General features: G+C 42.7%; 1 protein-coding gene across 1 annotated transcript; it reads right to left on the bottom strand.

Moving 5' to 3' along the window:
- Positions 1-3028: 3028 nt before the first annotated feature.
- Positions 3029-18324, bottom strand: LOC143032296 (uncharacterized). The gene is made up of 9 exons (XM_076196778.1): positions 14653-18324; positions 13435-13724; positions 11113-11319; positions 9825-10038; positions 8952-9350; positions 7880-7974; positions 6579-6913; positions 5316-6193; positions 3029-5205 (listed from the first exon to the last, which is right to left on the bottom strand). The coding sequence occupies exons 1-9, from the start codon at positions 18322-18324 to the stop codon at positions 3529-3531; spliced, it is 7767 nt and encodes a 2588-aa protein (XP_076052893.1). The 3' UTR covers positions 3029-3528.
- Positions 18325-20000: the final 1676 nt, after the last annotated feature.

Raw genomic sequence — 20000 nt, 5'->3', positions numbered from 1 at the left:
CTCTCTCTCTCTCTCTCTCTCTCTCTCTCTCTCTCTCTGTCTCTCTCTCTCTCTTTCTCTTTATTCCCTCTGTGATCAAACTTGCTCTCGTTTTGCCTCGCAATCTTTGCTTTTTATTTCTTCAATTTGTTTTTTCATCTTTTTATTGCTTACTTACAATTAGAATGGATAAATAGATATATGAATAAATAGATATATGAATAAATGGCTATTTCCTCCTTACAAGGGAGGTAGCCAAATAACAAAGGCATAAAATTCACTCCCACCCATTCCATCCCCACACACTCCACTCCCATTTACCCCCTCCTTCCCTCTTATCTTGGCTTCTCCTGGATAACGGTTCATCCCTGCATCTCGCCCATTGCCCTGGGTCAGAAACAGTGTAGCAAGACACAGCAAGGCCGCTTCATTTAATCGGCGACCCCCCTCTTCTTCCCCTCATACAGAAAAAGAGAAGACGGGGAGAAACCCCTTTGGGCTGCGTCAAAATATTATTCACACATAGTCCCTCGCCCCACATCCCCCACCTACTCCTTTCTATGCATGACAGCGTCATCCATTCACAAACATTCTCCAGTCACCCCCATCTTCTGTCTTCTCCCTTCCTTCCTCAATTGACATTCCCTTCTTTCCCTATGGCCCTTTTACCCCATCCATCCATGATCACCCCCTCATGTTCACTCCTTCCACCTCTGCCTTCCACACCCCTTTTACTAATCTTTCTTCACTCATTCTTTCCATGTGTCCAAACCATCCCAATACTCTTTCATCAACCCTATCTCCCAACTCACTTTCCAACCCCGCTTTCCTCCTCACCTCCTCGTTTCTCACTCTATCCAACCTAATAACCCCTATCATACTTCTCAGGCACCTCATCTCGAACACATTCAAACTTTTCCTCTCTTCTTCTCTTAAAACAAAATAAAGATAAATGAATAACCAAGTAAGTGACCGAATAAACAGATAAGACAAATGAAAAACAAAAAGATAAACAAATAAGTTAATTAGTTGATATATAAACACTCACTCCTTTTTTCGAAGGTCAACCAGTCCTAACCTCATGTGTAGTTAGTCTTGATCTTAACCATATGATGGATTGACGTTACACTTCTCATGCTTCCTAACATTCTGACCCCATCCTACTCTCATCTTATTGTATCCTACTCTATTTTTTGCATAAAGAAACCTCATTTTACTTTTATGTGCGTACCTTCCTTCTTCTACCTTCAACTCTCCCTGCTCCTGCTCGTTCTCTGTCATGCCATCCATCCCTGGTGTGGCCCAAGCCCACGCCGCATCTACGAGGCACCGCGTCCAACATGCAAAATTTTCATTAGACCCTCATTAATTAGGGGTTGGTGCCCACCAAATACGAACCCCATCCCCCATTCCTCATCGCATTGTCTAACCCTCGACAAAAACACGCGCACCCGCACTTGACTGACACTGACGGATGGCGCCCTGCGCGTGGTGTTCCGTGGGGTGTTGCGTGGTGCGGGATTTGGGGGTGGCGTGGCGCGGTATCCGCGTGGTATGGTGATTGCACGGTGTGGTGGTTGCATTGTGACAGTTTGATGGTGACGTGGCGCGTGGGTGATGGAGTAGTGCATTGGCTGCGTTGCGTAATGCTCTTGGATTTGAGCTCTTTGTTCATGGGGCTTAGTGTATCTGATTACTTTTTTTCACGTAAACTTTCCAAGCATTTCCTCGTAAGTTGTCTTACTAAAGGAAGCTGGGTTACCCTCTGCAGTGCCTTTCCAATTTCATTTATATTCCTTCTCCTCTGGATAGACCATACTTTGACTGCAAATTCAAATTAAGAATAAAGATTTTCAGATGGTAGTAAAACGCCCTTCATTCGAGATATTGAATATCTTATTCACTGAGTGAAAGATGCTATTACCTTTGGACACACTTATTTAGATTTAGATTTAGCCGAGTTCAAGGTCCTTGTTTAACAACATTCCAGGTATTTTTCCTTAAGACTAACTTTTCAATATCTTCAGCGGCATCCCTCTTCCTTCCAGTCTCTTCAACACTCCCGATGATGAGTTTCACATCACGTTATTCCACGCTCTCTCTAAATACGTGACTGCGACACTCGCCTCCTTCCTCTCCCCCCTCGCTGACCTTTCCATTGATTTGCTAAGTTACACCTCCTCCACATCCTTTCTCTCCCAAACCAACTTATTTCTTTCTTCATTTTATATTCTTATTTCTAATCTCCTTTACTCTTTCTTCTAATATTCTTCTAAACACCTTGCCGGGGTGCCTAACGGGTCTATTCTAATGTAAGTACTGTTTTCCATCTAGTTTCTCTTATCTGTACTGATAGATGTCACAGTCGCATTTTTTCTGTCATCTGGGACTTTTGCTTCCCTCTTGCAGCCTCAGATCCTTTGCAGTTGAACATTTTAACGTTACCAGTCTCTTCGTAACATTTGCCGCGCTATTCCCTCCATCTCGGTGCTTTTCCTTCCTTCAGCATTTTTCACAATCTAAATTCCAATATTTTTTTTCCTTTCTTTTTCTTACCTCCATTTATAATATTGTCACCATGCCCATAATCAAAAGTACATATGCTCTATATAAGTAGGTTCCAATCCATGTAGTTTTTATTCTATTGATCTACATACCATTAGGCTTCTTCCCCCTTATAAGGGAGGCAGCCGGTCAAGATATGCACCTTGTCCCACCCATCCCACTCCCAACATCACTAATTTCCTTTCTATCTTAGCTCTTTGTGGATTAAAGGTTATCCCTGTCCCCTACTCACTGTCCGGGTCAGAAACAATGCAGCAAGACACAGCCCTCCTTCCTCGTCCCTTCATATAAAGACAGAGAAGACAAAGAGTAATCCCTTCGGACAGTAAAGTTGATTTGGATCTGAGCAAACAAGATAAAGCTAATTAGTTTGACAAATTTCGATAGTTGGTTTCTTCATCTCAGTTTTAGCACAGGTTAAGAAGTGGTTTTAACACAAAATATATTAGGTAAGTACAATGAAATACAGGATATTCATCTTAATTTGTGAATTTAATGATTGTATGAATCAAATAATAAATGTTTGTTAACAAAAATGAAAATATCTAATACCTAAGTCAACAATTGTATTTAACTCGTATTGACTATGTACAATGCTCTATGACATTTTCACCACTTAGACCTCGGATGTCCAGCAATTTTTTTGATTTCGGTAACTCGCACTGTCACATTTCCATTCTCCTCAGAAACATCTTTGACTTCGAGTGCACAATCATCTCACAGTAAAATTTATTTCCTTTGTGTTCTTTTTTGTGTTGTCCTTTTACCTTTCTTATGTTGCGATTCATTTTGTCTTTTTCTTCCTAGCCTCCCTGACTTCCATTGCATCTGATAGCTTTCTCTTTCACCGACTTTCTGATTCAATGTTTACTAGAGATGGTGGTTCTGTGCTTCCTGAGGTCCGTGCTACACTCCATGTTCTCCCTTTTCTTGTCACAGCTGTATTTTGTCTTGTGTTTATTCAGTCCACAGATACACATTTCCTTAACAGCCTTCTTTGAAGACAACACTTATAGCTTCTTTATGCTCCTTGTTTTCTTCATTCCTGCCGTGTTGGTCATGTTGGTCTTGCAGATCCTCTGGCTTGTATTCGCTGTCTTGTTTACTTTGATTATCCTGGTGGTGTTGTCTGTTTTCCTCTTGTGAACTGTCTTGTTTGTGTTCCCGATAGTTCTTAGGTTGCTGATGCAGGTCATGTTCGCTGTGTTGGTCATGATGTACTCGCTCCTCTTCCTTATGTTCTCCATGAAATTCATGTTGTTCATGCTGGCTGTACTGCTCAGACTGGACAAACTGCGTTTGCTCTCCCGGTGAGTTATGCCGCAACTGTTGTTCTTGTAAATGATGATCTTCCTGAAAGATCAGGGTTTGTTCTTGTTGAGCATCAGACTTATAGTGGGGATATAATTCATGCTGCTGAAGTCCCTGTTCTTGAAGAAATTTCTCCTGTAAGTAGTCCAAATTCAGTTCTTGTTGTAAGCGTTGTTCGAGCTTAACGTGTTTTTCCTGACATCCCTGGTGCAAAAAGTGTTCTTTTTGTGGTTGTTGATATTGTACAGACTGCTGGTGAGGGTGATCTTCAGGTTCTTGATGCCTACATTTTTCTCTTTCTAAATGAGGCTTTGTGGGTTCCTGCTGGGTGTGGAGCTGATGCTCTTCAGGTTTTTTGTGTAGCTGTTGTTCCTGGTGGACGTATTCTACTTTTATGTCATGATCATACCTTAGGCACTGCGTCTGAACATGTTCAAGTTGGAGATGATCCTGGGGAATATGCACTAATATTTCTTGTTCTGGTCGTTTTTGTTGTTCTTGGAAGCAATCCTTTTGTCGTAGCTCATCTTCTCGTGGAATTTCTTCTTGGCCTTGACCTTCTTGTTCTGCCTTGTGTGGTAGTTCTTGTAGCGTTTGTTGTTCCCGTGTTAGTTCCTGCTCACCTTTTATATGTTGTTCTTGTGAGTGTGGCCGCTCGTATAGTAGCTCTTCTTGAGTCAGATTATGCCTTAATGATATATTTTGTTCATGAGGGAATTGTTGTGACTTTAATATTCCTATTCCTTGCATGTTCTGGTCTTCATCCTGCTGCTGTTGATTCTGTTTGATTTCTTTCTCTTGGTGCAAGAAATCTACTTGATAGTGGTGCTGTTGCTCCTGCTGCGAGCACTGTCCTTTATCTCTTTGTATTTTCAGTATTTGTTGTTCCTGATCAATCTTTTCTTCGTGTAAAGCATACTGATTTTCATGTATATGTTGATTTTGCTGTACATGTTCTTCTTGGTGATTTCCTAGGATTTGTTCATCAGTCATATGTATGCAATGGTCTTCCTCGGTGCCTATTTCCAACCTAGGCCGCATTAGTAGCGTTTTCTCGGGAGATGGACATTGCTCCTGTCCATCCCCGTGTCTTTCTTGTTGCCGGGTTATCTGCTGTTCCTGCTGCTGGTGTATGTGTTGCTGTTGTTCTTCTTGCTGTGGTAGTTCTTGAGGTTGCTCGAGCAACTGCACTTTCTGTTGCGCTTCATGTAAGTGTTGATATTCTTCCTGCTGCATGTGCAGTTGTGTTTCTTGAACTTGATGGGGATGTCTTTCTTCACGGTGAAAACTGGAGTCCTGTGGTGGTACCTCACCAAACTGGTGTCCGGGAAGGGCTGCAACCTGATAAACCTGTAGAACGATGTAAAAAACAAAAAAGTGTGGTTAGAAGCATATGAAATTTTGTACAAATATTATTGATTACAATCTCTTTTCTTTTTAAACGAAATGTGTAGTCTTACCTGTTCTTGCGTCGGATGTAGTCCATGCTGATCGGAATCTACCGTGATGACGGACACATACTCTCCTGGGGATGCATCCAGCCCAAGGGAGGGCAGAAGAGTAACAAGATCTATTTTCTGCCCTCCAAGTTCCTCAGGTAATATGAGAATCACGTTCTTACTCCCGTCTTCATCTTGCGATGACATACCGGCCGAGTGATCATTTTCTTTCGAGTGCATGGTGATGGGCTGATCTACTACGTCAGGTTTGAGATGATGTCCACCTTCAGACTGCAGGGAATGTTCTACCGCGACTGAATTTTGAGTTTCAACTGAAAGAGAAGGGTTCATTCTAGTGTGATCAGATCCCAAAGCATGCATGCTTGGGTGCACTTCTGCAGGCAATGAAGGATCAGGCACCGTTGCAATCACTCTTGCTATCGACGTGATGGGTTGCGCCATGACCCCTGTTAGAGATGCGTTGACCACAGCAGCTATTTTTGTTGTTGGTAGCGCTGGATTAACGGTGTTCTGTGGTGAAAAGTGTATTTTTTCCACCAGGTTTTTATCAGAAATATGGCTTCGGCTTTCTTGGAGATGCTCTGGAAGATGAATTTCTTTAAGCTGCTGCCACTGCACTCCTCGTTGATGCTGTTGTTCGTCTTGAACCTGCTGCTGGTGCTGGAGTTGTTGATGCTCCTGTGTCTGTTGGAGCTGCTGAAGATGCTGACTTTGGTCTTGATCTTGGTCTCTTTCTTGTATTTGCTGCTGCTGTTTCTGACGAATATGAATCTGTTGCTGTTCTAGTGCTCGAATGGCTGCAGATTTCCCTGGAGCTCTGGGGTAGCAACGCCTCGATGGTAGGAGGACTCGGCAAGCAGGAATCTCGACATCTTTTTCTGGCAGAGAGAAAGGAATAGATCGGTTGGGTGTAAAGTTATAATACAAATACAGTTGAACCTCAAATAACGAACGCCCCATTTAACAAAGAAATAAGTTAACGAACAAGTTTCGTGAATTTTTTTTGCCAATGTCAACGAGCATACTCATACGTCTGTACACACAATCCCACCGACTTAGTGGTGATTTGGCGGGTTTGTCGTAATTGTTTCGGTTAGCGAACGTTTCGGTTTAAGAACGGAGTCACGGAACGGATTAAGTTCGTTATCCGAGGTTCCACTGTATATAAAACTCTTTCATTTGTATTTGTAAACAATATTACTGCATCATTATATAAAGAATATACGGTCAATATACATTTAATCAGAGAAAAGAATCATATACCTGGAGAGAAAGCACTTGTTCCATGCAAATCAGTGAGCAATTTCTGATCTCCAGTCTGTATCACAACGACTGCGTGTGGGATGGTGTTTTCTCTTCCACTATCATCCTGGGGAAAACTGGGTCCTATTGTAGCTATATTTGCCGACAGGTTCGTCTTGTCGAGATGATGCTGTTCCTGGTGGGGTTCTTGGCAAATGGGAAGGGATTTTGAGACTCCCATTTCTTCTTCAGTCAGTGTTATCTCTTGACCATCCTCGGTGATGTCATCACTACTAGGATCATCTTCAGTAATCTCAAAATCAACTGCTTCCCCTGTCATGGTACCTTGGTCTTGTCTGAGGGGAATAATGTCTCAATCATACAATAACTATCTAACTATTCTATGTTGTTTAGTTAATTCTTAATAAGGTAATTCATCAGAGTCAGGGATACTACAAGTAAATAGGGTTTTAAATGCCAAACACAGAATTGTATCTCAGAGGGTAGCTACTGATATATTTCATTGGAAATATCTAATAAGATATCTAATCAAATATCTAAGTTAATTAGGGAGTTGATATCAAACAAAACCATCCTGTCAGAATTAAAGACGAAAATAAGATAGTCCAGAGTCCTTCATCATTATCTACGAGTATATGTTCTTCGAAAATATAAAAAGCACTGTGATCATAGTATCTATTTTTCTATAAAGGTGTGTGTGTGTGTGTGTGTGTGTGTGTGTGTGTGTGTGTGTGTGTGTGTGTGTGTGTGTGTGTGTGTGTGTACGTATTCTCAACTTTTTTTTCAAAAGCAAACCACTGAGGACCAATATTAGCCATCGTATGACCGAGGATTCTCAGGCAGAAGAACTTGAGGCAATAATAACGACTCTATTCCTGGCTCGCAAATATCACTCGACTAGAGCCCAGTATAATTCTTAATCTTTAGTTACAGTTGCCAATATCAATAATTTAAGATGTGACACTGTACGTACGAAATGAAAGTAATGATGATAATATATTGTGTAGCGTCTGTTGCATGGCAGCGTGAACCGGATGGAATGCGTGATGGAACACGTGTGAGATTAGTCTTGAGTCTACAGGTTAGTCAGTTGCTCGAACACATGAAAAAACCCAACGGACAAAAACCCCAATCTGCATAGCAGACAAAACCCCAATAGGAAAATTGGGGGGAGGGGAGGACAAAACCTAACCTAACCTAACGTAACCTGACCTAACGTAACCTAACGTAATCTAACCTAACCTAACCTACCGACTGGGGGTTTGTCCGTTGAGGTATTGTCCGTTCACCCAACTACTCACCTGATGGGTCTTCTTCTGTGGACGAATGGTTTGGGTGTGTTGGTCACCGTAGTGTCTTCACTCGGCTTGTAGTAGCTTCGGATGTGTCTGGTGACCTGTGAGACAAATTATTTCAAATTTAATCATAGCTTTTTCAACAAGCCAACTGCAAACACACACACACACACACACACACACACACACACACACACACACACACACCTCGTGGCGCAGTGGTAGAGTTCCCGGCTCGAATCCCGCCCATGACTGAAATAATTTCAGTATCACTTCGCTGCGAGTCGTTAGTCCAACTCTCGTGGGCGGGGAGTTGGGTGTGTGTGTGCGTGTAAGGTCACAGCATTACCCATAGATCGGTCATATATGAGCTTTGAGCTCTCTTCCGGGAAGGAAATAGTTGTCGATCACGAGTCCAACACGTGATCCAAGACCACGGTGAATCACACACACACACACACACACACACACACACACACACACACACACACACACACACACACACACACACACACACACGCACACACACACACACACACACGCACGCACACACACGCACGCACACACACGCGCGCACACACACACACACACACACACACACACACACACACACACACACACACACACACACACACACACACACACACATACTGCTTGTGTAGTGGTAGAGTCTTGGACTGCTGACTTAGCGGCCGCAAGATCGGTCCCCACCCAGAACTTGAGAAACTTCACAACACTGCTAACCTTCACCTTCTTATCTGGCAAGAAGTTGGAGTATGTATGGGTAAGGTGACAACATTACCATAGTTCTGACCATATGAGCTAAGGAGCTCTTCTTCGTCTCCTTTCCATGCAAAATTCACAAGATAAAAATACACATACACACACACACACACACACACACACACACACACACACACACACACACACACACAGGCACACACACTGAAAGAGAGAGAGAGAGAGAGAGAGAGAGAGAGAGAGAGAGAGAGAGAGAGAGAGAGATTCATCCATACACGAGGGAAGGTGTACCGGTTATAAATAAGAAAAATAATTACAATTGCGGCAAAAATATTACCTCCTCTTTGGTTCCAAAATGACTCAAGTGTTCTTTGAGGAGATGCTGCTGATACTGCGAGGCGTAATTGCTACGGAAGGAGCGTGCGGACACCACCCGGTTCAAATCATCTGGAGATGTCTTGAATAATAACGACGAAGACCCATCCTCTTCTGTTGAAGGAGGCACCGCATCTGACGAAGGGGAAGACGCTTTTGGCCCTGGCACTGAAGAAGAAGACGAAGGCACCATGGTGGCTGATGTCGATGACGATGGATACACTGGGCAAGCACTGACGGGGTCGTCGTCAGCGAGGTTTGAGTGTTGTTCCTTCGATGTGTCCGCCGGGCAGAAGGAACATTCGTACATGTATCGTCCTGGGTGACGGCGAGTCTTCACCATGTGCTTCCGAAGGTTCTCCTGAAGAAGAGGCAGGTCAAAACAGGTCATAAGAAAACAAATAAATAAGCAAATGCGATTAAAAACATGTCTCATATCGGAGGTTCAAAAACGATGACAGAAAAAATATTAGATAAATATATGAATAAATAAATACATAAATGAATTAGTAACCAAATGAATAAACGAAGTAATAAGAATAACTACATAGATGAATAAATGAAATATGCAAATTATCAATATGAATATGAATAAACGATAATATAGATAATAAGTAATGATAAACAAATAAATAAATTAATTGATATATATATATATATTGTATAAAACATCAGCATAAGACATGATCCAAGTGATAAAATCTTATAACTAAAAACACAAGAATTTTCTTTCTTGGGAAAGAACTAAACTCTGGATTGCCTTTGATAATCAACTTTAAGCACTAACATCTTTGCTTACTCCTACATCTGTCATTGTATCATATGCCTTAAGTACCTGGTTGTTGCAAGAATAGTCACAGAAAGGGCAATGGAAAGGTTTTGCTCCTGTATGGAGCCGCAGATGCCGTTTCAGGTGGGGCAGATGGCGTGTTGTGTAGTTGCAATGAGGACAAACATACTGCCGAGCTGACACCGGGCTTCCAGACCTCGCGTCCTCAGTAGCAACACTGACACTACTCACGACTGCCTGGTGGTGTTCTCGTCGATGTCTGAAGCAAGGTAGTCCATTTAGATCAGTGGCTTTCAACATGGGATCCGTGAAACCTTCAGGGGAAAAGGAGCTGCACAATTGAGACCACAAGCCGGAAAGTAATGGGATGAATGACGATTACATTTAGTAAAATGTTCTTCAGTAGGCTAAGGAACAGCAATACATAGGTATAGGGTACACGAAAAAACGTGCTGAGAACCACTGCATTACATCAATGACAAGAACAGGGCAAACCCGAAGATTCCTTCTCTCACATTTACTATACTTCCTGGAAAGAATCTAAGGCTGTTCTAGTAAGATATCGTCGACAAATGCTTAAATCAAACGAAATCGAATTAACAAACATTATTACGCTAGTCTACGGGACAGCATCCCATAAGCCCCACCACTACTACCCTAACCTTACCGGATGTATAACCCCCAGGATGTTGGCACTCAGTTTCCGGACTGAGCCCACTATTACTTTGGTCCACGTATTGAAGAATCTGTAAGGACCTAGTCACACAATGCTTACGACCTGTTTCCGACCACCGGCGACCAGGCTGATTTGTGTTGTTCTTCTGTTTATAAAAAGAATTCAAGACAATGCAATTAGTATGAATCTACTCCCCCGTCATGAAGATGAATATGAAATAGCCACCTGGCGCTAACCACGAGAGAAACAAAAGTGCCACGGTCCAAGGTGGTCGGAAACAGGTCTTAAGCTTGGTGTGACTGGGGCTTAGGATCCTATGAGTAACCGTGAATGATAAAAACGTATATTCTAAGATATTTTATGATACACAAATATTGAACAACTAGAAGCACTCGGAGAATGCAAATCTTCGCCAAGGCAGTTCATTCCAATTTTTAGAAAAAAAAAAAAAAAATCGTACTGTAAGCCGGATAGTCCTCAAAATATAATGGTGCATTGTTGATCTATACTTAATCACTAAAATTTTTCAATGATATCTATTCCTAAATTTTTACATAAACTTGTCATCAAACAAGTCGACAACATGACCGAAAAGAATTAACTTGAAGGAGGACACATATATAAAAAATCATAAATAAATAAACAAGCTACACTTACGCTTTCAGCAGACGATGATCTGCACAGAGGACCCCACAGACGTCACAGAGGACGGTTGATACCTGTTTGCGCCTTCGAACTGATTGAGAGCTTCTGCTGGACCAAGGTCGAGGAGCATCGCCCGCTACGTGACACGATGGGGGAGCTTCGGGCCGGGAGGGAACGGCGTGAATGTGGACTTCCACCCTGTGTCGAGTCAAGTGAGATCTGCGGATCAAGGAGGAAGATATCCTGTCATATATATCCAACGATTCTATCCTTGGGGATGATATAGCACCCCAGAAACCGAGCCGTAGAGATGGTAAAGGAGAGATTTTTAGCAGTGTAGCGAAACGTAGGGATAATCTTTACAAGTATGTCTGTATATATATATATATATATATATATATATATATATATATATATATATATATATATATATATATATATATATATATATATATATATATATATATATATATATATATATATATATTCTTTTTTAAGGACAGATGTCTCCTTTGATGACAGAATGGTGCGTGTCTCTGGTCCGTAGGGATGCCCCTAAAGTCCCTAAAATATTGACTAAAAATTATGGACTCATACCCCATACGGGGTTCAAGGAGGAAGTCAAGGATCTCCCCAGGATGTGTATGCTGTTGAGGACCGTTGGTTGCAGTCCAAACACAAATGGCAAAGGTGGATGTTTCCATCGCAGCTCAGCGCCTCCTGTGGTAAGTTCCTAGCCTGTTCGTAAGAGTAAAATATGCACATAAACACACACACACACACGCACGCGCACACACATATACATGTGCGCACTTACACACACACACACATACACACACACACAAGCAAAAACACACCTACACACACACATACACAGATCGGTCATATATGATCTCTGAGTTCTCTTCCGGGAGGGAAATAGCTATCGATCACGAGTCCAACACATGATCCAAGACACACACACACACACACACACACACACACACACACACACACACACACACACACACACACACAAACACACACATTACAAATGTATACATATACATCATGTCTGAGTGGAACAATCGGTATCGTCCCTAACCCAGACGCAGAAACTCCAAGTTCAATCCCTGACATAGTCCAGTCGGCACTTTCATAGCTTCCCAACCTCTCTGCAACAGCGAAGTGCTGTATACCAGTGCCGCATTGCAATACTACACAACTAATCAGTATGGCTCAGTCGATTACACTAGTTTCAGACCACACTGATTTCAATAACCAATCCAATACAGCCATAACTATATAAGCACTTCTCACCATATATATAACCATGACCAGGGACAAAGGTTGTTTCGTCGTCCGAAGGATAGATCGCTGCTGCAGTGAACTAATCCTTCGAATACACACACACACACACACACACACACACACACACACACACACACACACACACACACACACACACACACACATATATATATATATATATATATATATATATATTGACTATATTGTGACAAATAAGACTGAAGGTGGAAGAAGCAAACGAGGAGTAATGGGAAAATTTCACGCTTTAACGTTTCGACCCGCAGGGTCTTGATCACAAAGCTAACAACTCAAACATAACATGAGATTTTATACATGGACGGGTCATCTCATGGGACGCTTCAGAGAGCTTGTTATTTTATTTGCGTATTCTTTTATTATTAATAAGCTTGTGGCTTTTGCTAGACGTATAAAGCCTTCTCTATGGTTAATGTTGTTATTAGTGTTAATGTATGCTGCATCAATTGTCTTCCTTATCATCCAAGAAACTAAGAAAGACAATTGAGGCAGCATACATTAACACTAATAACAACATTAACCATAGAGAAGGCTTTATATGTCTAGCAAAAGCCACAAGCTCATTAATAATAAAAGAATACGCAAATGAAATAACAAGCTCTCTGAAGCGTCCCATGAGATGACCCGTCCATGTATAAAATCTCATGTTATGTTTGAGTTGTTAGCTTTGTGATCAAGACCCTGCGGGACGAAACGTTAAAGCGTGAAATTCTCCCATTACTCCTCGTTTGCTTCTTCTACCTTCAGTCATATATATATATATATATATATATATATATATATATATATATATATATATATATATATATATATATATATATAAAGAACTCAGTAATTCGTAACACTTTGGTTTTATCAACATAAAAAGGTCACATACATGTATAACATTTACATGTTTTTATAGTCCTGAGTATATGTAATAATGGCAATTATGGTTGTACTGGGTTATACTCACGTGGTAATGTATTGCGTTTATTAAGGATGAGGATGAACAACTAGATAACTTACCTGTTCGTGAACGTGTGTCCACACTGATCGCACAAGACAGGATCAGTCACGCCCTCGCCACCACCACCTCTAGTCTCCTGTCCCTTGAAGTCGCTCTCGGTTTGACCTTGTCGTAAGTCGGGGCTTATGGTTACTTCGACTTCGTTGATGTTTGTGTTGTGTACAATTTGAAGATGCTTGTCCAGCCATTCCCGGTAGAGGAACTTACGAGAGCACATGTGACAGACAAAGGGCCGCTCATTGGTGTGATTGAGCATGTGCCCTTTGATAGACGGCTGCTTCAAGCGAGTCTGGGAGTTTGGGGAAAGAAAAAACACAACATAAATGGGGAAAATGTGTGTTGGCTCTTCTCCTTAGTACATAGGACAGCTTATGTGGCAAGTGCAAAACTGAAAAAAAGTATTGTTCCAGATTTCATTCCCATATCTCAGCCATAACATGTAAGCACATGGTATATGTGTGTTTTCTACTGCCTAAGCTTTATACTGCCTGGGTCTCTCATAGAGATATTTCAGTGTTCATTTATTTCAATTTGAAGAAAAGTGTCCCGTTCTTTGCTAGTTGTATTCTGTTACATTCTTTTTTGTCCCTTCAAACTTTTCCTTGAACATGGGCCTATAATATTTTGTAAAGTCTCCCCTAATTCTATTCATTGCACTCTTTATCCTTACATTATTATACTGCACTAGGCGAAGTTGTTCCAGCTATTAATACTATTGTTGTTGATGGTGGTTGTGGTGGTAGCGTTAGTGGAAGAAGCAAGGGCATGGTTGACAGTAGTAGAAAAAATTGTGATTTTGTTTTGTAGCGATGACGGCAGAATTGATGGTATAAATGTAGCAGTGGCAAAAAAAAAAAAAAAAAAAAATGGCGGTAATGTGACTAATGGTAATGTTGGTGATGGCACTATTGGCAGAAGAAGCAGAAGTGACCCTGAATGCAAAAGCGACTGAGGGGATGACAATGGCATTAATGGGAATAATTTGGTAGTGGGGTTAGTGTACAGCACTGCATACCACCTACCATGAATAATTACATACAACTTTTGTTACATAATGGTTGACAAAGAACGGGCTTTCATATCGGGTAGTTTACTCTTATATCCCACTGGACAAGTGGGGTTGGTTATCATTCTGAAATTTCCCTTTCAAACCCCGCCTGAGAAAACAGGTGTTGTTAAATACCCCCTACTGTACTGAACTGTTCATATTCACTTACCTTACATAGGTGGCAGGGATATCGTTTATTCTCATCACGTTGCCCATGCGCTATGGTCGTATGGGAAAGAACATGGGCGAGGAGGTCATTAGAGAAGGTACAAAGATCACATGTAAATGACCCAGCACGTTCCTGCGGCTCCAGGAACCCTTTGCACATCTTCTGATGTACGGCCAGGTCAGAGGGTAGAGGGAAACGTTGACTACAGTAGGCACATGGCATGCAATCCGAGTCATGGGATTCTGTCATGTGACTGCGAAGGGACATGAGGTCCGGAAGCTTCTGATAACAAATATCACAGGTCCTAGTGCTCGCCTGACCGCGTTGTAATTCGAGAGTTGTGCGATGTGTTGCCGACTGCCGATGTTGAGTGGCTTCAAGTGCTGTCGAGTAGGACAAGCCGCAGACGAAGCAGTGGTAGCCCTCCGCCGCGCGTCTTCCATGGACTTGGCGCAAATGCACTCGGATCTGCTTCTCGTGCAGAGCCAGATGACTACACTTCGGACACTTCAGAAGTCTCTGGTGACGCAACTCGAACATCTTTTCTTCGTGAACTTTTCTGCGGTGGTTCCTGTATTCCCTAAAGTACCTAAAAACTTTTTCGCAGAGCGGACAAACTATGGCGCTTTTAGTAGTAATGACCACTTGCTTGGCTTGCATTATTTCGTCCATAATATTCTGTTCATGATAAGTAGTTTTCAGGTGTCTCAGGAAGCTATGAATTATTAAGGGCTCTTCCTCACTACATGCGGAACAAGAATAGAGTAGTTTGACTAAGTCATTGCTGTCCTCAGTATTATGGGTGTTCATGTGAGTTATGAGGTCTTCGTGTAAACTACAATAAAAGCGACAGCTTTGACACGATAGGTTCAATTTCGGCACAATATCCCCAATATTTTTCAATATGATTTTGTGGTAGGCATCATCGCTTTCCTCATTTCGATTCTGTCTGTACTCCAGCTCATTGTGTATGTGGGCAAGCGATGCAAAGTGACGAGGAGCAAAGGCTTGAGCAAATGAAAGACGACATATCGGGCACATGAGTTTGGGAGTGGCTGTTAAGTCTTCTACTTCCTCCTCCGATAACATTTCTTGTTTCACTTCTATCTTGATGGCCCTGGACGCTGAAGAAGATGCATCTTTCTCCTTTGAAGGCTGATGTAGCCTCACGTTTGCCTTGGAATCCAAATCTGATTCGGTAGCTAAAACTTTTTTCCGTTTGAATCCGGCAATGGTAGATTTCAAGAATTTTTGCGCTTTCAGTTTCTTCGACCGGACAGGCCTTGCCGGAAGGTCGTCACTGTTGTCACATTGCAGCTTCCTCTTGTTCATATTTGTTGCAATAACACCTTTACTCTCTTTAAGAAAATGGTAGTGAGAATGGAGATGCCGATCGTAAGCGACCTTTCCTTTCAGCGTTCGATTGCATGCATCACAATGATAAGTCATGGGGATTCCAGAGGTCTGCAAGTTTGTTATCCGCTTTCCAGGTAGCCACTTACCCTTTGTGTAACCAGGAGGTGGAGAAGGCCTCATCTCCTCGCTACACACGGGCTGTTCTGGTTCCTCCTCCCCTTCCTCCTGGCCTTCGTCCTTGTAGATCGAAGGTTGCCACTTGCCCCCGACGTAAAACGGAGGTCTTGCGCCCGGCTTCCACTTACCACCAGTGTGGTGTTGTGGTGGTCTATTATACATGTCATCATCGTCATCATCATCATCTAGCTGATCATCTTCTAGGTCGAACTTGCTCCTCTCCTCGGCTACCTTAATGCTACTTCGTAGTTCGAGGGATGAGAGGAAGTCATCTTGTCGAATGTCTTCCTTAGGAATAACAGTGTCGATATCCCTTTTAGAGTGACTTTCAGCACTGACTTCCTGGTAATTCTCTATTTGGCCTGTTGTCTTTCCCGCCCCATGACCGCCACCAGTAGATCCATAAACGTAGGAGAAATCCAAATTTATGTGAGGATTTTGTTGAACTTCTGGAGCTTCTTGTGGGGCACTCGTCTCTTGACTCAAAATCGATTCTTGCGAAACTTCTTTCATTGGAAAAATTTCAGAGCTTGAAGGAGAAGGAATGTCCATAAGAGACCTCGATACCATCTTTACGTCATGTTGTGTCCTTTGACTAATGGGGAACTCCTGGAAAAGAGAATTCGATTCTTCAGATTTCATTTCTTTATAATTTTCACAAGGGAAGGTTTTCGCCGAGGAATTGGATTCCTGTTGAAAGTAGCGATGGGACTCCCGAGAGTTGTTGCAGGGCACTTTGCTTAGTGATGAAATAAACCTATCTTCGACAGAAGCGGGCGCGCTCAAATATGGGTCTTCGCAAATCTGAGGATTAGTTTTCCCCATATCATTATTATTGTCAATCACATTAGATAGATCCTTGAGGTTTGGTTCACTGCTGCTTAGCTTGGATTGTTTGCTGCGCGGGGACTCACAAGAATCTAACCCTCCACCGTCTTCGTGGCTTTGTCTTCTCTTTAAGCCCAGTGTTCCAGACAAAACAGCATCGGGACTTTTGTCCGTATGTATTTTAAAGAGGCCTTGTTCGAATGTTTGGCCGGTTGATAAGTTGGAATGAAGTCCAGAAGAAATGTTGCCGCTACTTTTTTCTTCGAAAACATCTGGAACGGTGAAGACGCTCTTTGTGATCTGAGCGTGAACTTCGAAAGGTTTCATTCTATAACTACCAGAAATGGGGTCCTCGGGCTGCGTTGGCAATATCGATCCCTCCCCCGTTTGGGCCCCATTAATGGCCGATATAGTCCCCATTTCTTGTGACGTCACAACCGACACGAAATCCCTTTCTCTGCCGTCTTCTTCTTCTTCGTCTTCCTTCCCAACATCCTTGTCACACGAAGTTGAGTAAAACCTCGAGGGCTTCTGGACCTCTGTGTTTATATTCAGGAGCGGCACGTGATATGAAGCTTGTCTTGCTTCCTCTCCGATGTCACAAGTTGCTGTACTCGAGGGCACATCACCACTATTGGTTAAAAGTTGGCCTTCCGCCTCTCCAGCAGCAGCCCCCTCGTTCACCTTTCCTCCTCCTCCTACCCCCTCCGAAACCTCCTCCTCCGCCATAGCAATCTCCGCCACAGCCTCCCGCTCCGTCGGTCTCGTTTCTTTCGCTGCGCGTGACGTTTCCGAAGGCTTGGTGCTGCCGGCTGCAGCAGGCTTCGGTGATGGCGGCAAGGGCAAGGCTGGCGGGGTCCTTGGGGTGGCGGAGGTGGTCGCCGCCGCCGCCGCCACGGCTGAGATGGCGGAGGGGGAAATGGAACAGCAAACAGAAGACAAGGGAGTAGAGCTGTTGCAAGCTGGGGGTGACGACGAAGTAAAGGAGAACGAGGAGGATGGCGAGGAGGACGTGGAGGGGGAAAAGGAGGAAAGGCTTGGATGAACGACTACACCGGGGGCGTCATTTTTTCTTCTACTTTGGACGTTCCTCGCTTTGTTGATTGGTCCTTTCCCTCTGTACCCATCCCCACTTGTACTACTACAAGCCTTGTTTCGCCTGTGAGCGATATAGTTCTCCAGGCCAATAATAGTTCGACCACAACGCAGACACATGTGCTCATCCTCTTCCCCTGTGTCCTCCTCCTCCTCTTCTTCCTCCTCCTCCTCCTCTTCTTCCTCCGCCCCATGAGCTTTTCCGTGGGCTGCCATTTTACCCACAGATGTTTTGGCCCTTCAGGGTGCTGGAAACGCAACAAGAAAGGAATTAATTTGGCTTATCTAAACAAATAATCCACAGTTCTACAATGGATCAAAACCCGACGAGTAATTCAAGGCTTTACTAAATTGAGAAGTTACAAGAATCTCAGAGCTGACGAGAACGCTCCAGGGTAAGTGGGGGAAAGGGGGAAGGGGGGAAGGGGGGAAGGTGGGAAGGTGGAAGAGGGAAGAGGGGAAGGGGATTCACCTCAGGAGACTACACCTGATGCAGTAAACAGAATTCATTCACCTAACCTATACTAAATTCACCTTCCGCCTTACTGCATCTAACCTGGTTCAGCAGTTCCTTCGTTGTGATAATGACACAAAATGAATGACACTCTCCTAGCCAGACTAATTAGTGTCTTTATCAAATAAACAGTATTTCTACCCAATATAAGAAGTTTAAGTGAAACTTAGACCCACTCTCGGAGAAAGATGAGCTGAGATACAGAGTAAACCTTATATTTCGGCCACTGACTGTGATCCTCTTCAGCAGGTACATACATAGAATAGGAAGACAAGAACATATACAAAGGGAAATACTACAAAAGGGAACTAGGGAAGCCTCAAGTCACGTGTCCCTAGTTCCCTTTTGTAGTATTTCCCTCTGTATATATGTTCATGTCTTCCAATTCTATGTATGTACCTGCTGAAGAGGATCACAGTCAGTGGTCGAAATATACGGTTTCCTCTGTATCTCAGCTTATCTTTCGCCGAGACTGGGTCTAAGTTTTATTTTACTCATGTACTACTACATTTACGCCATTTAAGTTTAAGTGAGCTGTAACTCAAAGAAATTATGACAGTAACTAACAAAACTAAAACTACGATGATTTTCATTTCTGACTAAAACTAATATATAAAATTCAAGACACAGGGCTGTGGTGTTTTAGTTCCTATAGTTACTAAGGGCAAGGGTGCCATGGAGATGAATGGAATCACCTGGCGATAGACAGAATGAAAGACTTAAGACGTTGTCACACTGTCCGGCATCGCCGTTGCGGCTATAGCAGTCTCCCTTAGGAGTCATTAATGAGATTGTGGTTGTTATATAAAGTTCTGAATGTCGCCAGGTGATTTTTATTAAGTTAATCGAACTTGCCCATCGTCTGGCCTCATCCGGCGAAGCCGCACAGTGTGACAACAGCATAATTATCCTGCGGTCTGAAGAAATGATCGGTTTGGATTAGAAACATGATTTCTGGACTTTGATGACTTCATCGAATTTACAATAATCAAACCTTGTATTATGTCGGAAGTATGAAGCGCATCTGTCCTAGGGGACAATAGCCCACCGAAGTGTTTTTTTTTTTTTTTTTTTTTTTTTTATGGTAGACGAGTCCCCAATCACAAGAGAATACTGAGTGACTCTGGTCCGTAGGGATGTCACTAAAGTCCCTAAAATATTGCCTAAAACTTACAGTCAATATTCTATACGGTGAGAATCGAACCCTGATTCAGCTATACCTGAGAACTAGTTTATTTTAGTATTTCCTGGACAGGTACACAGATCAGAGATAGAGGGTGCAATCAGAATACGCCTTTATCTAAAATGTAAATAAGACCGCTTTTTCAGTCATGGCCACTGCCATCGATTGTTTGAAAGACGCATATAGCATTCTCCA

This window comes from Oratosquilla oratoria, chromosome 13 (genome assembly GCF_046742065.1).
Source record: "Oratosquilla oratoria isolate Oo_2021 chromosome 13, ASM4674206v1, whole genome shotgun sequence".
NCBI lineage: Eukaryota > Metazoa > Arthropoda > Malacostraca > Stomatopoda > Squillidae > Oratosquilla > Oratosquilla oratoria.
Note: the sequence above shows the minus strand (reverse complement) of the source record. Positions and strands in the feature narration are given on the sequence as shown.

Coding starts and splice junctions, on each gene's coding strand:
- LOC143032296 (XM_076196778.1), bottom strand. CDS start 18,324: ATGGCAGCCCACGGAAAAGCTCATGGGGCGGAGGAAGAAGAGGAGGAG. Junction 13,725..14,652: donor ATCCCTGCCACCTATGTAAG/GTAAGTGAATAT, acceptor CCAAACTCCCAG/ACTCGCTTGAAGCAGCCGTC. Junction 11,320..13,434: donor GGACACACGTTCACGAACAG/GTAAGTTATCTA, acceptor CTTGATCCGCAG/ATCTCACTTGACTCGACACA.